Source organism: Chiloscyllium punctatum, chromosome 31 (assembly GCF_047496795.1).
Source record: "Chiloscyllium punctatum isolate Juve2018m chromosome 31, sChiPun1.3, whole genome shotgun sequence".
Classification (NCBI taxonomy): Eukaryota; Metazoa; Chordata; class Chondrichthyes; order Orectolobiformes; family Hemiscylliidae; genus Chiloscyllium; species Chiloscyllium punctatum.
In genome coordinates this window covers 77,332,763-77,349,035 of record NC_092769.1, presented here as the reverse complement: position 1 = coordinate 77,349,035, position 16,273 = coordinate 77,332,763, and the positions used below count along the sequence as shown (strand labels likewise).

Genomic DNA, 16,273 nt, shown 5'->3' with positions numbered 1-16,273 from the left:
TCGGCCATGGTGTATCACCCGAGGGATGTGCAGGTTGGGGGTGGGTCGGCCATGTTGAATCGCCCGAGAGATGTGCAGGTTAGGGGGCGTCAGCCATGTTGTATCACCCGAGGGATGTGCAGGCTCGGGGGAGTCAGCCATGTTGTATCACCCGAGGGATATGCAGGCTCGGGGGAGTCAGCCATGGTGTATCACCGGAGGGATATGCAGGCTCGGGGGAGTCGGCCATGTTGTATCACCCGAGGGATGTGCAGGCTCGGGGGAGTCAGCCATGTTGTATCACCCGAGGGATATGCAGGCTCGGGGGAGTCAGCCATGGTGTATCACCGGAGGGATATGCAGGCTCGGGGGAGTCAGCCATGGTGTATCACCTGAGGGATGTGCAGGCTCGGGGGGGTCGGCCATGTTGTATCACCCGAGGGATATGCAGGCTCGGGGGAGTCGGCCATGTTGTATCACCCGAGGGATGTGCAGGCTCGGGGGAGTCGGCCATGTTGTATCACCCGAGGGATATGCAGGCTCGGGGGAGTCGGCCATGTTGTATCACCCGAGGGATGTGCAGGCTCGGGGGAGTCGGCCATGTTGTATCACCCGAGGGATGTGCAGGCTCGGGGGAGTCGGCCATGGTGTATCACCGGAGGGATATGCAGGCTCGGGGGAGTCGGCCATGGTGTATCACCCGAGGGATGTGCAGGTTGGGGGTGGGTCGGCCATGTTGAATCGCCCGAGAGATGTGCAGGTTAGGGGGCGTCAGCCATGTTGTATCACCCAAGGGCTGTTCAGGCTGGGGAGGTGTCAGCCAAGTTGTATCGCCCGAGGGATGTGCAGGTTGAGCGGGTCGGCCATGGTGTATCACCTGAGGGATGCGCAGGCTCAGGGGGGATCAGCCATGTTGTATCGCCCGAGGGATGTGCAGGTTAGAGGGCATCGGCCATGTTGTATCGCCTGAGGGATGTGCACGTTAGGGGGTGTCAGCCACGTTGTATTGCCCGAGGGATGCAACAGGTTAGAGGGGGTTGGCCATGTTCTATCGCCCGAGGGATGTGCAGGTTAGAGGGGGTCGGCCATGTTGTATACCCGAGGGATGTGCAGGTTGGGGGGCGTCGGCCATGTTGTATCGCCTGAGGAATGTGCAGGTTCAGGTTGGGTCAGCCATGTTGTATCGCCCGAGGGATGTGCAGGTTAGGGGGGGGTCGGCCATGTTGTATCGTCCGAGGGCTGTGCAGGTTGGGGGGGTCAGCCATGTTGTATCGCCTGAGGGATGTGCACGTTAGGGGGTGTCAGCCACGTTGTATTGCCCGAGGGATGCAACAGGTTAGAGGGGGTTGGCCATGTTCTATCGCCCGAGGGATGTGCAGGTTAGAGGGGGTCGGCCATGTTGTATACCCGAGGGATGTGCAGGTTGGGGGGCGTCGGCCATGTTGTATCGCCTGAGGAATGTGCAGGTTCAGGTTGGGTCAGCCATGTTGTATCGCCCGAGGGATGTGCAGGTTAGGGGGGGGTCGGCCATGTTGTATCGTCCGAGGGCTGTGCAGGTTGGGGGGGGGTCAGCCATGTTGTATCACCCTAGGGATGTGCAGGTTGGGGGGGCGGTTGGCCATGTTGTAACGCCCGAGGGATGTGCAGGTTAAGGGGACTTGGCCATGTTGTATCGCCTGAGGGATGTGCAGGTTCGGGGGGTTCGGCCATGTTGTATCACACGAGGGATGTGGAGGTTAGGGGTGGTCAGTAACGTTGTATCACCCGAGGGATGTTCAGGTTGGAGGGGTGTCAGCCATGTTGTATCACCCGAGGGATATGCAGGTTGGGGGGTATCAGCCATGTTGTGTCGCCTGAGGGATGTGCAGGTTGGGGGGGTGTCAGCCAAGTTGTATCGCCTGAGGGATGTGCAGGTTGGGGGGATTTGGGCGGTCGGCCATTTTGAATCGCCCGAGGGATGTGCAGGTTAATGCGGGTTGGCCATGTTGTATCACCCGAGGGCTGTTCAGGTTAGGGGGTGTCGGCCATGTTGTATCGCCCGAGGGATGTGCAGGTTAGAGGGTGTCGGCCATGTTGTATTGCCCGACGGATGTGCAGGTTGGGCGGGTCGGCCATGGTGTATCACCTGAGGGATGTGCAGATTAGGGGGTGTCGGCCATGTTGTATTGCCCGACGGATGTGCAGGTTGGGCGGGTCGGCCATGGTGTATCACCTGAGGGATGTGCAGATTAGGGGGTGTCGGCCATGTTGTATTGCCCGAGGGATGTGCAGGCTCGGGGTGGGGGGGTCGGCCATGTTGTCTCACCTGAGGGATGTGCAGGTTAGGGGTGGTTGGAAACGTTGTATCACCTGAGGGATGTTCAGGTTGGGGGGGTGTCAGCCATGTTGTATCACCCGAGGGATGTGCAGGTTGGGGGGTGGGTGTCAGCCATGTTGTATCACCCGAGGGATATGCAGGTTGGGGGGTGGGTGTCAGCCATGTTGTATCACCCGAGGGATATGCAGGTTGGGGGGGTGTCAGCCATGTTGTATCACCCGAGGGCTGTTCAGGTTGGGGAGGTGTCGGCCATGTTGTATCGCCCGAGGGATGTGCAGGTTGGGGGGCATCAGCCATGTTGTATCGCCTGAGGGATGTGCGGGTTGGTGGGGGCGGTGTCAGCTAAGTTGTATCGCCTGAGGGATGTGCAAGTTGGGGGGATTTGGGCGGTCGGCCATTTTGAATTGCCCGAGGGATGTGCAGGTTAGTGCGGGTTGGCCATGTTGTATCACCCGAGGGCTGTTCAGGTTGGGCGGGTCTGCCATGGTGTATCACCCGAGGGATGTTCAGGTTGGGGAGGTGTCGGTCATGTTGTATCGCCCGAGGGATGTGCAGGTTGGGCGGGTCAGCCATGGTGTATCACCCAAGGGATGTGCAGATTAGGGGGTGTCGGCCATGGTGTATCACCCGAGGGATGTGCAGGTTAGGGGGTGTCGGCCATGTTGTATCACCCGAGGGATGTGCAGGTTAGGGGGAGTCGGCCATGTTGTCTCACCCAAGGGATGTGCAGGTTAGGGGGAGTCGGCCATGTTGTAATGCCCGAGGGATGTGCAGGTTCGGGGGGGGTCAGCCATGTTGTCTCGCCTGAGGGATGTGCAGGTTAGGGGGAGTCGGCCATGTTGTCTCACCCAAGGGATGTGCAGGTTAGGGGGAGTCGGCCATGTTGTCTCACCCAAGGGATGTGCAGGTTAGGGGGAGTTGGCCATGTTGTAATGCCCGAGGGATGTGCAGGTTCGGGGGGGGTCAGCCATGTTGTCTCACCTGAGGGATGTGCAGGTTAGGGGGAGTCGGCCATGTTGTAATGCCCGAGGGATGTGCAGTTTCGGGGGGGGTCAGCCATGTTGTCTCACCTGAGGGATGTGCAGGTTAGGGGTGGTCGGAAACACTGTATCACCCGAGGGATGTTCAGGTTGGGGGGGTGTCAGCCATGTTGTATCGCCCAAGGGATGTGCAGGTTGGGGGGGGGGTGTCAGTCATGTTGTATCGCCCGAGGGATGTGCAGGTTAGAGGGGTTCGGCCAGGTTTTATCGCCTAAGGGATGTGCAGGTTAGGGTTGGGTCAGCCATGTTGTATCGCTTAAGGGATGTGCAGGCTCGGGGGGGTCGGCCATGTTGTCTCACCTGTGGAATGTGCAGGTTAGGGGTGGTCGCAAACGTTGTATCACCCAAGGGATGTTCAGGTTGGGGGGGTGTCAGCCATGTTGTATCGCCCGAGGGATGTGCAGGTTGGGGGGCATCAGCCATGTTGTATCTCCCAAGGGATGTGCAGGTTGGGGGGGGTGTCAGCCACGTTGTATCGCCCGAGGGATGTGCAGGTTGGGGGGCGTCGGCCATGCTGTATCGCTCGAGGGATGTGTAGGTTAGAGGGGTTCGGCCAAGTTTTATCGCCCGAGGGATGTGCAGGTTAGGGTTGGGTCAGCCATGTTGTATCACCTAAGGGATGTGCAGGTTAGGGAGAGTCAGCCATGTTATATCGCCTGTGGGATGTGCAGGTTAGAGGGCGTCAGCCATGTTGTGTTGCCCGAGGAACGTGCACATTAGGGTGAGTCAGCCATGTTGTATCGCCCAAGGGATGTGGAGGTTAGGGGGAGTCCGCCATGTTGTATCGCCCTAGGGATGTATGGGCTGGGGGGCGTCAGCCATGTTGTATCACCCGAGGGATGTACAGGTAAGAGGGGGTAGGCCGTGTTATATCGCCCGAGTGATGTGCAGTTTAGAGGGGTTCGGCCAAGTTTTATCACCCGAGGGATATGCAGGTTAGGGTTGGGTTGGCCATGTTGTATCGCCCGAGGGATGTGCTGGTTAGGGGAGGTGTCAGCCATGTTATATCGCCCGAAAGATGTGCAGGTTGGGGGGGCGTCGGCCATCTTGTATCGCCCGAGGGATGTGCAGGTTAGGGTTGAGTCGGCCATGTTGTATCGCCCAAGGGAAGTGCAGGTTAGGGTTGGGTCGGCCATGTTGGATCGCCTAAGGGATGTGCAGGTTAGGGGGAGTCGACCATGTTGTATTACCTGTGGGATGTGCAGGTTAGAGGGCGTCGGCCATGTTGTGTTGCCCGAGGGACGTGCAGGTAGAGGGGATCGGCCATGTTGTATCGCCTGAGGCATGTGTAGGTTAGAGGTAGTCAGCCATGTTGTATCGCCTAAGGAATGTGCAGGTAGAGGGGGTCGGCCATGTTGTATCGCCCGAGGGATGTGCAGGTTATAGGTAGTCAGCCATGTTGTATCGCCTAAGGAATGTGCAGGTAGAGGGGGTCGGCCATATTGTATCGCCTGAGGCATGTGTAGGTTAGAGGTAGTCAGCCATGTTGTATTGCCTAAGGAATGTGTAGGTTAGAGGGGTCACCATGTTGTATTGCCTAAGGAATGTGTAGGTTAGAGGGGTCACCATGTTGTATTGCCTAAGGAATGTGTAGGTTAGAGGGGTCACCATGTTGTATTGCCTAAGGAATGTGTAGGTTAGAGGGGTCACCATGTTGTATTGCCTAAGGAATGTGTAGGTTAGAGGGGTCACCATGTTGTATTGCCTAAGGAATGTGTAGGTTAGAGGGGTCACCATGTTGTATTGCCTAAGGAATGTGTAGGTTAGAGGGGTCACCATGTTGTATTGCCCGAGGGATGTGTAGGTTAGAGGGGTCACCATGTTGTATTGCCCGAGGAATGTGTAGGTTAGAGGGGTCACCATGTTGTATTGCCTAAGGAATGTGTAGGTTAGAGGGGTCACCATGTTGTATCGCCCGAGGGATGTGTAGGTTAGAGGGGTCACCATGTTGTATCGCCCGAGGGATGTGTAGGTTAGAGGGGTCACCATGTTGTATCGCCTAAGGAATGTGTAGGTTAGAGGGGTCACCATGTTGTATTGCCTAAGGAATGTGTAGGTTAGAGGGGTCACCATGTTGTATTGCCTAAGGAATGTGTAGGTTAGAGGGGTCACCATGTTGTATCGCCTAAGGAATGTGTAGGTTAGAGGGGTCACCATGTTGTATTGCCTAAGGAATGTGTAGGTTAGAGGGGTCACCATGTTGTATTGCCTAAGGAATGTGTAGGTTAGAGGGGTCACCATGTTGTATTGCCCGAGGGATGTGTAGGTTAGAGGGGTCACCATGTTGTATTGCCTAAGGAATGTGTAGGTTAGAGGGGTCACCATGTTGTATTGCCTAAGGAATGTGTAGGTTAGAGGGGTCACCATGTTGTATTGCCCGAGGGATGTGTAGGTTAGAGGGGTCACCATGTTGTATTGCCTAAGGAATGTGTAGGTTAGAGGGGTCACCATGTTGTATTGCCTAAGGAATGTGTAGGTTAGAGGGGTCACCATGTTGTATCGCCCGAGGGATGTGTAGGTTAGAGGGGTCACCATGTTGTATCGCCCGAGGGATGTGTAGGTTAGAGGGGTCACCATGTTGTATCGCCTAAGGAATGTGTAGGTTAGAGGGGTCACCATGTTGTATCGCCCGAGGGATGTGTAGGTTAGAGGGGTCACCATGTTGTATCGCCCGAGGGATGTGTAGGTTAGAGGGGTCACCATGTTGTATCGCCCGAGGGATGTGTAGGTTAGAGGGGTCACCATGTTGTATTGCCTAAGGAATGTGTAGGTTAGAGGGGTCACCATGTTGTATTGCCTAAGGAATGTGTAGGTTAGAGGGGTCACCATGTTGTATTGCCTAAGGAATGTGTAGGTTAGAGGGGTCACCATGTTGTATTGCCCGAGGGATGTGTAGGTTAGAGGGGTCACCATGTTGTATTGCCTAAGGAATGTGTAGGTTAGAGGGGTCACCATGTTGTATCGCCTAAGGAATGTGTAGGTTAGAGGGGTCACCATGTTGTATCGCCCGAGGGATGTGCAGGTTACGGGGAATCGGTCAGGTTGTATTGCCCGGGGGATGTGCAGGTTAAGAGGAGTCAGCCATGGTGTATCACCCGAGGGATGTGCAGGTTAGGGGGCGTCGGCCATGTTGTATCGCCCGAGGGATGTGCAGGTTCGGGGGGTGGGGGGGGTGGGGTCGGCCATGTTGTATCACCCGAGGGATGTGCAGGTTGGGTGAATTGGCCATGGGAACTGCAATGTTACAGGCATCGGGTGGGTCTGGTTGTGATGCTCTCCCAAGGGTTAGTGTAACCTCAATGGGCTGAATGGCCTGTTTCCACACTGTCAGGATTCTGTAACAGTGTCTGTGTGGGGGGTATTGAGCTCAGGAGAATGCAGGGTTCCTAAACCCACAGGGTTCAGGGTAATACATTTCCTCACTCTGGGAACAGCTCACTCAGAAACCCCAGGTCCTGCCAACGCCCCCTAACCTGCACATCCCTCGGGTGATACAACATGGCCGACACCCCCTAACCTGTACATCCCTCGGGTGATACAACATGGCCGACACCCCCTAACCTGTACATCCCTCGGGTGATACAACATGGCCGACTCCCCCTAACCTGCACATCCCTCGGGCAATACAACATGGCCGCCTCCCCCTAACCTGCACATCCCTCGGGTGATACAACATGGCCGCCTCCCCATAACCTGCACATCCCTCGGGTGATACAACATGGCCGACCCCACCCCCCCCACCCCCCGAACCTGCACATCCCTTGGGCGATACAACATGGCCGACGCCCCCTAACCTGCACATCCCTCGGGTGATACAACATGGCCGCCTCCCCATAACCTGCACATCCCTCGGGTGAAACAACCTGGCCGAACCCCTCTAACCTGCACATCCCTCGGGTGATACAACCTGGCCGAACCCCTCTAACCTGCACATCCCTCGGGCGATACAACATGGCCGCCTCCCCATAACCTGCACATCCCTCGGGTGATACAACATGGCCGCCTCCCCATAACCTGCACGTCCCTCGGGCGATACAACATGGCCGACTCCCCCTAACCTGCACATCCCTCGGGTGATACAACATGGCCGCCTCCCCATAACCTGCACATCCCTCGGGCGATACAACATGGCCGCCTCCCCATAACCTGCACATCCCTCGGGCGATACAACATGGCCGCCTCCCCATAACCTGCACGTCCCTCGGGCGATACAACATGGCCGCCTCCCCATAACCTGCACGTCCCTCGGGCGATACAACATGGCCGCCTCCCCATAACCTGCACATCCCTCGGGCGATACAACATGGCCGCCTCCCCATAACCTGCACGTCCCTCGGGTGATACAACATGGCCGCCTCCCCATAACCTGCACGTCCCTCGGGTGATACAACATGGCCGCCTCCCCATAACCTGCACGTCCCTCGGGCGATACAACATGGCCGCCTCCCCATAACCTGCACATCCCTCGGGTGATACAACATGGCCGCCTCCCCATAACCTGCACATCCCTCGGGTGATACAACATGGCCGCCTCCCCATAACCTGCACATCCCTCGGGTGATACAACATGGCCGCCTCCCCATAACCTGCACATCCCTCGGGTGATACAACATGGCCGCCTCCCCATAACCTGCACGTCCCTCGGGTGATACAACATGGCCGCCTCCCCATAACCTGCACATCCCTCGGGCGATACAACATGGCCGTGTCCCCATAACCTGCACATCCCTCGGGTGATACAACATGGCCGACTCCCCCTAACCTGCACGTCCCTCGGGTGATACAACATGGCCGCCTCCCCATAACCTGCACATCCCTCGGGTGATACAACATGGCCGCCACCCCCCTAACCTGCACGTCCCTTGGGCGATACAACATGGCCGCCTCCCCATAACCTGCACATCCCTTGGGTGATACAACATGGCCGCGTCCCCATAACCTGCACGTCCCTCGGGCGATACAACATGGCCGCCTCCCCATAACCTGCACGTCCCTCGGGTGATACAACATGGCCGCCTCCCCATAACCTGCACGTCCCTCGGGCGATACAACATGGCCGCCTCCCCATAACCTGCACATCCCTCGGGCGATACACCTGCAGCCGTGTGACACTCCTACCCCTGACTGAGCTTAGGCCCCTCCATACTGCCTGGCTGCTCAACTACATGAGGCATTGCAACCATCCTGCCGTTGCCTGGTGTTCTGCTCAACATGCCAACTTTCCAGGCTGCAGGAGGGGGGCTGAATGGCCTCCTGCTGTTCCTGTGGATGGTGGTTGAGGAACAAGATTGATATTCCTCTCCCCACCTGTCCCTTCCCTCTCCTTCCACCCCTCCCTTCCCTCTCTTCCTCCACCCCCATGTCTCTCTGTTCACCCCTCTCCCCTCCCTCCATCCCCTCTCTCACCTCCAACTCTCCCTATCTTCCCCTGGCATCTCTCCCTCTGCCTCCACTTCCATCTTCCCTCCACTCAACCCCTCCATCCTACTCTCTTCCACCAGCCCCTCTGATTTCATTCACTCCCTCCTTTCACTCCTCTCTCTCCACCCTCACCCCTTCCCTCTCTCTCTCTCCACCCTCACCCCTTCCCTCTCTTCCTCTCCACCCTCACCCCTCACCCCTCTCTCTCTCTCCACCCTCACCCCTTCCCTCTCTCTCTCCACCCTCACCCCTTCCCTCTGTTTCTCTCCACCTCACCCCTTCCCTCTCTCTCTCCACCCTCACCCCTTCCCTCTCTTCCTCTCCACCCTCACCCCTCACCCCTCTCTCTCTCTCCACCCTCATCCCTTCCCTCTCTCTCTCCACCCTCACCCCTTCCCTCTGTTTCTCTCCACCTCACCCCTTCTCTCTCTCTCTCTCCACCCTCACCCTTCCCTCTCTTTCTCTCCACCCTCACCCCTTCCCTCTCTCTCTCTCTCCACCCTCCCCCCTCTCTGTCTCTCCACCCTCCCTCCTCTCTGTCTCTCCACCTTCACCCCTTCCCTCTTTCTCTACCCTCACCCCTTCCCTCTCTCTCTCTCCACCCTCACCCCTTCCCTCTCTCTCTCCACCCTCACTCATTCCCCCTCTCTCCCTCTCCACCCTCACCCCTTCCCTCTCTCTCTCTCTCCACCCTCCCCCTTCTCTCTCTCTCTCCACCCTCACCCCTTCCCTCTCTGTCTCTCCACCCTCACCCTTTCCCTCTCTCTCTCTCTCCACCTTCACCCCTTCCCTCTTTCTCCACCCTCACCCCTTCCCTTTCTCCCTCTCCATCCTCACCCCTACCTCCCTTCTCTCTCTCTCCCTTCCTCCACCCTCACCCGTTCTCTGTCCACCCACACCCCTTCCCTCTCTCTCTCTCTACCCTCACCCCTTCCCTCTCTCTCTCTCCACCCTCACCCCTTCCCTCTCTCTCTCCACCCTCACTCATTCCCCCTTTCACCCTCTCCACCCTCATCCCTCCCTCTCTCTCTCTCTCCACCCTCACCCCTTCCCTCTCTCTCTCTCCACCCTCACCCCTTCCCTCTCTCTCTCTCCACCCTCACCCCTTCTCTCATTCGCGCTGTCTCTCTCCACCCTCATCCCTCCCTCTCTCTCTCTCTCCACCCTCACCCCTTCCCTCTCTCTCTCTCCACCCTCACCCCTTCTCTCATTCGCGCTGTCTCTCTCCACCCTCATCCCTCCCTCTCTCTCTCTCTCCACCCTCACCCCTTCCCTCTCTCTCTCTCCACCCTCACCCCTTCCCTCTCTCTCTCTCTCTCTCCACCCTCACCCCTTCCCTCTCTCTCCACCCTCACCCCTTCCCTCTCTCTCTCTCCACCCTCACCCCTTCCCTCTCTCTCCACCCTCACCCCTTCCCTCTCTTTCTTTCTCTAACCTCACCCCTTCCCTCTCTCTCCACTCTCACCCCTCTCTCTCTCTCCACCCGCACCCCTTCCTTCTCTCTCTCCACCCGCATCCCTTCCCTCTCTCTCTCTCCACCCTCACCCCTTCCCTCTCTCTCCCCCGCCCCAACCCTTTCCCTCTCTCTCTCTCCACCCTCACCCCTTCCCTCTCTCTCCCCCGCCCCAACCCTTTCCCTCTCTCTCTCTCCACCCTCAACCCTTCCCCCCTCCACCCTCACCTGTTCCCTCTCTCTAGCCCCCACCCTTTCCTGTCTCACTCCACGTCCTCCCTACCCTGTTCCTATGCTCCTGATTTCCTGCTTCTCTACTCTGTCCATCTCCAACCTTTCCTGCCTCCAGACCCCCTCGGTCCCCCGTCCCGTCCCCCTTCCCTCTCTGGGCTGGGACCGCGAGTGCTGCTCGGTTGGATCAGCCTTTGTTTGAAGGTAACAATCACTTCTTGTCTCTGACAGGCAACGGCTGAAGCCAACAACCAGACAGCCATTATGTTGGCCAAGAATTACTACCAGAAAGCGATGGAGGGGGTAGGGAGAGCCCTTTACTACCTTACCCTCCGAGTGTTCAGAGCTGAAAATGTGTTGCTGGAAAAGCGCAGCAGGTCAGGCAGCATCCAAGGAGCAGGAGAATCGACGTTTCGGGCATCAGCCCTTCGACAGGAAGGGCTTCACATTTTCAGCTCTGATCTCCAGCATTCTGCAGTCCTCACTTTCTCCTCACCCTCACCCTGCTGACGTGTAGAAAGTGACCCCTGTCCCAATTCACGTCCCTACCACCCCTTTTTTAAGAAAGGTGCCATGTAAATGCAGGTCTTTCTTTAACCGAGAAGGGTAGTAACAGGCAGTTCTTCCCACTGGCATTTAGCCTCTTCATCTCCACCTCCTTCCCCTCAGTCTTCCTATTCCTTATTTGTGGGTGGCACGGTGGCACAGTGGTTAGCACTGCTGCCTCACAGCGCCGGAGACCCGGGTTCAATTCCCGCCTCAGGCGACCGACTGTGTGGAGTTTGCACGTTCTCCCCGTGTCAGCGTGGGTTTCCTCCGGGTGCTCTGGTTTCCTCCCACAGTCCAAAGATGTGCAGGTCAGGTGAATTGGCCATGCTAAATTGCCCGTAGTGTTAGGTAAGGGGTAGATGTAGATGTAGATGTAGATGTAGGGGTATGGGTGGGTTACGCTTCGGCGGGGCGGTGTGGACTTGTTGGGCCGGAGGGCCTGTTTCCACACTGTAAGTAATCTAATCTAATCTTACTTTGTCGTGTGTTCGTCCGCATTCCCGTTCAAAGGTTTGGAAAGGGCTCCCCCCGCGATTGCTGCCTGAGGGTGGGGGTCCCACTCCCTGGATGAAGAGATTGCTCCTGGATTCTGGAATGCATTCATTAGTAACTGCCTTCCCTTGGCAGCCCCTTACTCCTCGCCCGTGCTCTGACCCGAGTCCTGATCCCACTTAAGAGACAAGGATCAAGAGACAAAATGGCCTCCTGTTCCTGTGCAGCTGTCTTGAGGAGAGGGGCTGAATGGCCTCCTGCTATTCATGTGTGACAGGCTGGAGGGAGGGGGAGCTGAATGGCCTCCTGCTGTTCCTGTGGGACAGGTCGGAGGGAGGGGGGAGGCTGAATGGCCTCCTGCTGTTCCTGTGGGACAGGCTGGAGGGAGGGGGGGGCTGAATGGCCTCCTGCTGTTCCTGTGGGACAGGCTGGAGGGAGAGGGGGAGGGGGCTGAATGGCCTGCCGGTGCAGCCAGTGGGTCTGAACTGTGTTCCCCGTGCCTTTCAGCTGTGCGGAGGGGACAAGGCGTACCTGTCACCCAGCAAGATCCGTGAGAGGCACCAGGTCTACCTGGAGGCAGCCATCGAGAAGTTCCGAGCCATCAAGAAGATGGGCAGCCAAGCTTTGATCATGCAGTCTGAGGACCGGCTGACCAGGGACATCAACGAGATGCTGATCAGCTACCTCAAGTTCAATCAGAGCAAGAACCTGTTCAGCATCGTCCGCACCCCCAGCGCCATGCTGCTGCTGATCATCAGCATACACGTCCTCTCTGGCTTCCTGGGGCTCCTGGGATTCGGCTTTCTCTCGGTCATCTTCAACTTCGTCATCGGCCTGTGCTCGCTCACCCTCCTGACCTGGTCCTACGTCAAGTACACGGGCCAGAGCCCGCTGCTGGGGGAGATCATCGACAGCCTCAGCGAGAAGATCCTCAGCGGGGTGAGCCGACGATGCAGCTCGACTCCCGTCCCCAGCCGGGGCCTTCAAGGGGGTCCCTGGGACAGCCCGGCGACCGGCCAATCCCCAAACCGGTGTGGTCGACGGCAGCTCAGACTTGACGGGAAGGGGGATGTGGGTAATAAGTTGGACCAATCGTCAAGGCTGGGGTTGGCCCGGGGAGGGCCAGGGTGGGGGTAATCCCAGCAGATCTCCGACCTGCAGGAATGTTGAGAGGGTCGGCGACGGGCCGAATGGCCTGCTCCCACTCCTGTGTGGGTTCCACCACCCGAGGGAGCTCAATGGGGTTGCGGTGGGAGATTCGCCGGAAAACTCTCCACAGACGTCGAACACTGGGCCGGGGGGAGGTAGGCCATTCGGCCCCTCGAGCCTGCTTCCACCCCCCCTCCCCACTCGGTATGATCTTGACCAATTCCCCCATTCCCATTCTCCCCCACCCCCTGCCCCCACACACTTTGATACATTTCACTCTCACACCAATATTTATCACGTGCAATGTTTCAGCCTCAACCACATTCTGTGACATAGAATTCCTCAGGCTCCCTCACTCTCTGCGCGAAGACATTTAGAGTCGTACGGCACAGAAGCAGACCCTTCAGTCCAACCCATCCATCCCAACCCAATCTAGTCCCACCTGCCAGCACCCGGCCCATATCCCTCCAAACCCTTCCTATTCATATACCCATCCAAATGCCTCTTCAATGTTGTAATTGTACCAGCCTCCACCACATCCTCTGGCAGCTCATTCCATACACGTACCACCCTCTGGGTGAAAAGGTTGCGCCTTAGGTCACTTTTATATCTTTCCCCTCTCACCCTAAACCTATGCCCCTCTAGTTCTGGGCTCCCTGACCCCAAAGAAAAAGCTATTTACCCTCTCCATGTCCCCCATGATTTTATAAACCTCTATAAGGTGACCCTTCAGCCTCCAACGGTCCAGGGAACCTTCATCTCAGTCCTAAAAGGTTTACCCCCCCCCACCCCCACCCCGCGAACCCTGTATCCTGAGACTGTGACCACCCCTGGCTCTGCCTCCCCTCCCAGCCCCAGCCCGGTCATCGGAACATCCTTCCTGTGTTGACCCTGTCTAGGCCCTGTTAGAACTTTATAGGTTTCTATGAGACCCCTCCCCTTACCCTCTCGCTGCCCCCCATTCTTCTCATGGATCTGAGAGGATTGTACTCCCTGGGGCGAAAGAGATGGAGGGCAGACGATGGCGGGTTTATGGAAGGCGGACAAACTGCTCCCATTAGGATCCCGAGTGGGATCAGGGACTAGAACGATAGGGTCTGAGCCCCTGAGGCAGCTCTCGGAGCTCTGCCTGAGCCCTCCTACTCTAACAGACCGGCCGGTGGGGGAGGCTGGGACAATGACAACATTTAAAAGGCATCTGGATGGGGATATGAATAGGAAGGGTTTGGAGGGATATGGGCCGGGTGCTGGCAGGTGGGACTGGATTGGGTCAGCATGGGTGGGTTGGACCGAAGGGTCTGTTTCTGTGCTGTACGACTCTATGACTCTCCCAAACCACCTCACTCTCTCAATACTCAATGTACAGTTACAGTGGGGAGAGTCTGCAACAGAGGGGCCATGGATTGAAATGCAAGACATGCACGGTTGTGTGTGTGTGTGTGTGTGTGGGTGTGTGGGTGTGTGTGTGTGTGTATGTGTGTCTGTCTCTGGGTGTGTGTGTGTGCGCATGCCCGTGCACGTGTGGGTGTGTATCTCTGTTTGCGTATGTATCTGTGTCTGTGCGTGTGGGTGTGTGTCTGTGTGTGTGTGGGTGGGTGGATGGGTGTGTATGTGTGTGTGCACGCGCGTGTGGGTATGTATGTCTGGGTGTGTGTCTGACTGCATGTATGTGTGTGTGTGTGCGTGTATCTCTGCTTGGGTGTCTGTGTGTGTATGTGGGTGGGTGGATGGGTGTGTATGTGTGTGTGTATCTCTGTTTGGGTGTGTGTCTTTGTGTGTGTGCGTGTGGGTGTGTATCTCTGGGTAGGTGTCTGTGTCTGCGTGTGTGCGTGTGGGTGTGTGTGCGTGTGGGTGTGTATCTCTGGGTGTGTGTGTGTGGGTGGATGGGTGTGTGTGTGTGTGTGTATCTCTATTTGAGTGTGTGTCTTTGTGTGTGTATGCGTGTGGGTGTGTATCTCTGTTTGGATGTGTGTCTGTATCTGCGTGTGTGTGTGTGCATGTCCGTGTGGGTGTGTATCTCTGAGTGTGTGTGTGTGTGTGTGTGTGTGTGTGTGTGTCAGATGGGGGTTGAGGTGGGTTGTGAGGGGAGTAGGTTTACCCTAGCCCTGTGGAACTTGCAGGGGCTGGAGGAATGGGACTGAGTGGATGGCTGTCCCGAGAGCCAGCACGGGCCCGGGGTGGGGAGGGTGTGGGCCTCCTCCCATACTGTCCATACCCCATGGTGATGTCTCTAACCCCAGACCTGGTGGGGCACTGTAGATGCTGGGTGGGGAGTGCAGGGACTCGGTGTACATGGCCGTGAGAATGTCCCACTCGAGGGAGACCGACAGTTAGACCAGTACGGCACAGGAACGGGCTTCTTCAGCCCACACTGCCATGTTGGACGTGACGCCAAACTAAACGTGGGCCTGGGCTTAACGGGCAACCCCATCCACCACTCCTGGGTCCAACAGTCACGCGACGAAGGTTTTGGGAGCTAACTGTGTAGTAAATGGAGGTGCAGCACCTATGATACTTGCGGAAGGGGTGAGGGGTGGATGGGACGGGGGTGGGAATGCCATTTGCTGACTTTGGAGCCAGTTTGTCGAACACCTTACTGAAGCTCATATAGGTCACGCCCACCGCTCTGCCCTCGTCAATCCTCTTCATTACTTCTTCAAAAAGACTCAATCAAGTTGATGAGACATGATTTCCCACGCACAAAGGCATGTTGACCATCCCTAATCGGTCCGTGTCTTTCCAAATACATCTCCATCCTGCCCCTCAGGATCTGGTGACTTTGAGTCTCCGCCCGAGGTGGGGAAAGGTATTATCGAGGGGAGGGGAGGGGAATGGAGGAATCCTCCGAGATGCGGGTTTTGCTGACCACAGCTGTGTCTTGCTTTGCAGATCACCACCGCGATACTGAACCGGTTCATCAACTCGGAGCAAGTGACCGTCATCGCCGGGTTGGCCCAAGCTGCCAGAAACTAGCGGGGCCTGCGCTCGGTCACGGGCTCAGGGGTAAATACCCTCCCTCCCTCCCTCCCTTCAGAAAGACGTCTCAGAGCAACTCTCTCCCACACTCTCTCTCTCTCTCTCTCTCTCCGTCATGGCCATTGAAAAGTGAGAACGGGTTGATGGGGGGGAGGGGAGAGGGGGAGCGAGAGCTTGCTCCTCTCCGTTTGAACCCGGGGGACTTGACAAAGTGGAGCCCATCGCCAAGCTCAGAAGCGGCTGGAGAACAGAGAAAGGGACGTTGTGGAGGATAGGCTGGAGGAGGGGAATGGAGACATTATGGGGTTTATTCTGACAGCCTCGCTCCACTCGTCCACAAGCCACATCCCATCCTCCCCCTTCACACTCCTCTGGCCCTGTCTTTGTACCCCCCTTTCCCTCTCTGTCAGGGGTCAGCCAGACCCCACTGAATAACATTCCACAATCAGATGGTCAAGTGTTTGACTTTATCAGTGCTGGGGGAGTGCCGCACTGTCAGAGGGTCAGTGCTGGGGGAGTGGGCACTGTCGGAGGGTCGGTGCTGGGGGAGTGCCGCACTGTCGGAGGGTCAGTGCTGGGGGAGTGCCGCACTGTCAGAGGGTCAGTGCTGGGGGAGTGCCGCACTGTCGGAGGGTCAGTGCTGGGGGAGTGCCGCACTGTCGGAGG

At 57.4% G+C, this 16,273-nt stretch overlaps 1 protein-coding gene across 1 annotated transcript in view; it reads left to right on the top strand.

The window, feature by feature from the left end:
• LOC140457195 (atlastin-2-like) overlaps positions 1-15,626 on the top strand; it is a 39,166-nt gene extending 23,540 nt beyond the window's left edge. The window contains exons 10-12 of the mRNA XM_072551256.1: positions 10,673-10,744; positions 11,990-12,421; positions 15,521-15,626. Of these exons, the coding sequence (XP_072407357.1) occupies positions 10,673-10,744; positions 11,990-12,421; positions 15,521-15,604 (588 nt within the window). The 3' untranslated portion in view covers positions 15,605-15,626. The remainder of the gene's footprint in view (positions 1-10,672; positions 10,745-11,989; positions 12,422-15,520) is intronic.
• Positions 15,627-16,273: the final 647 nt, after the last annotated feature.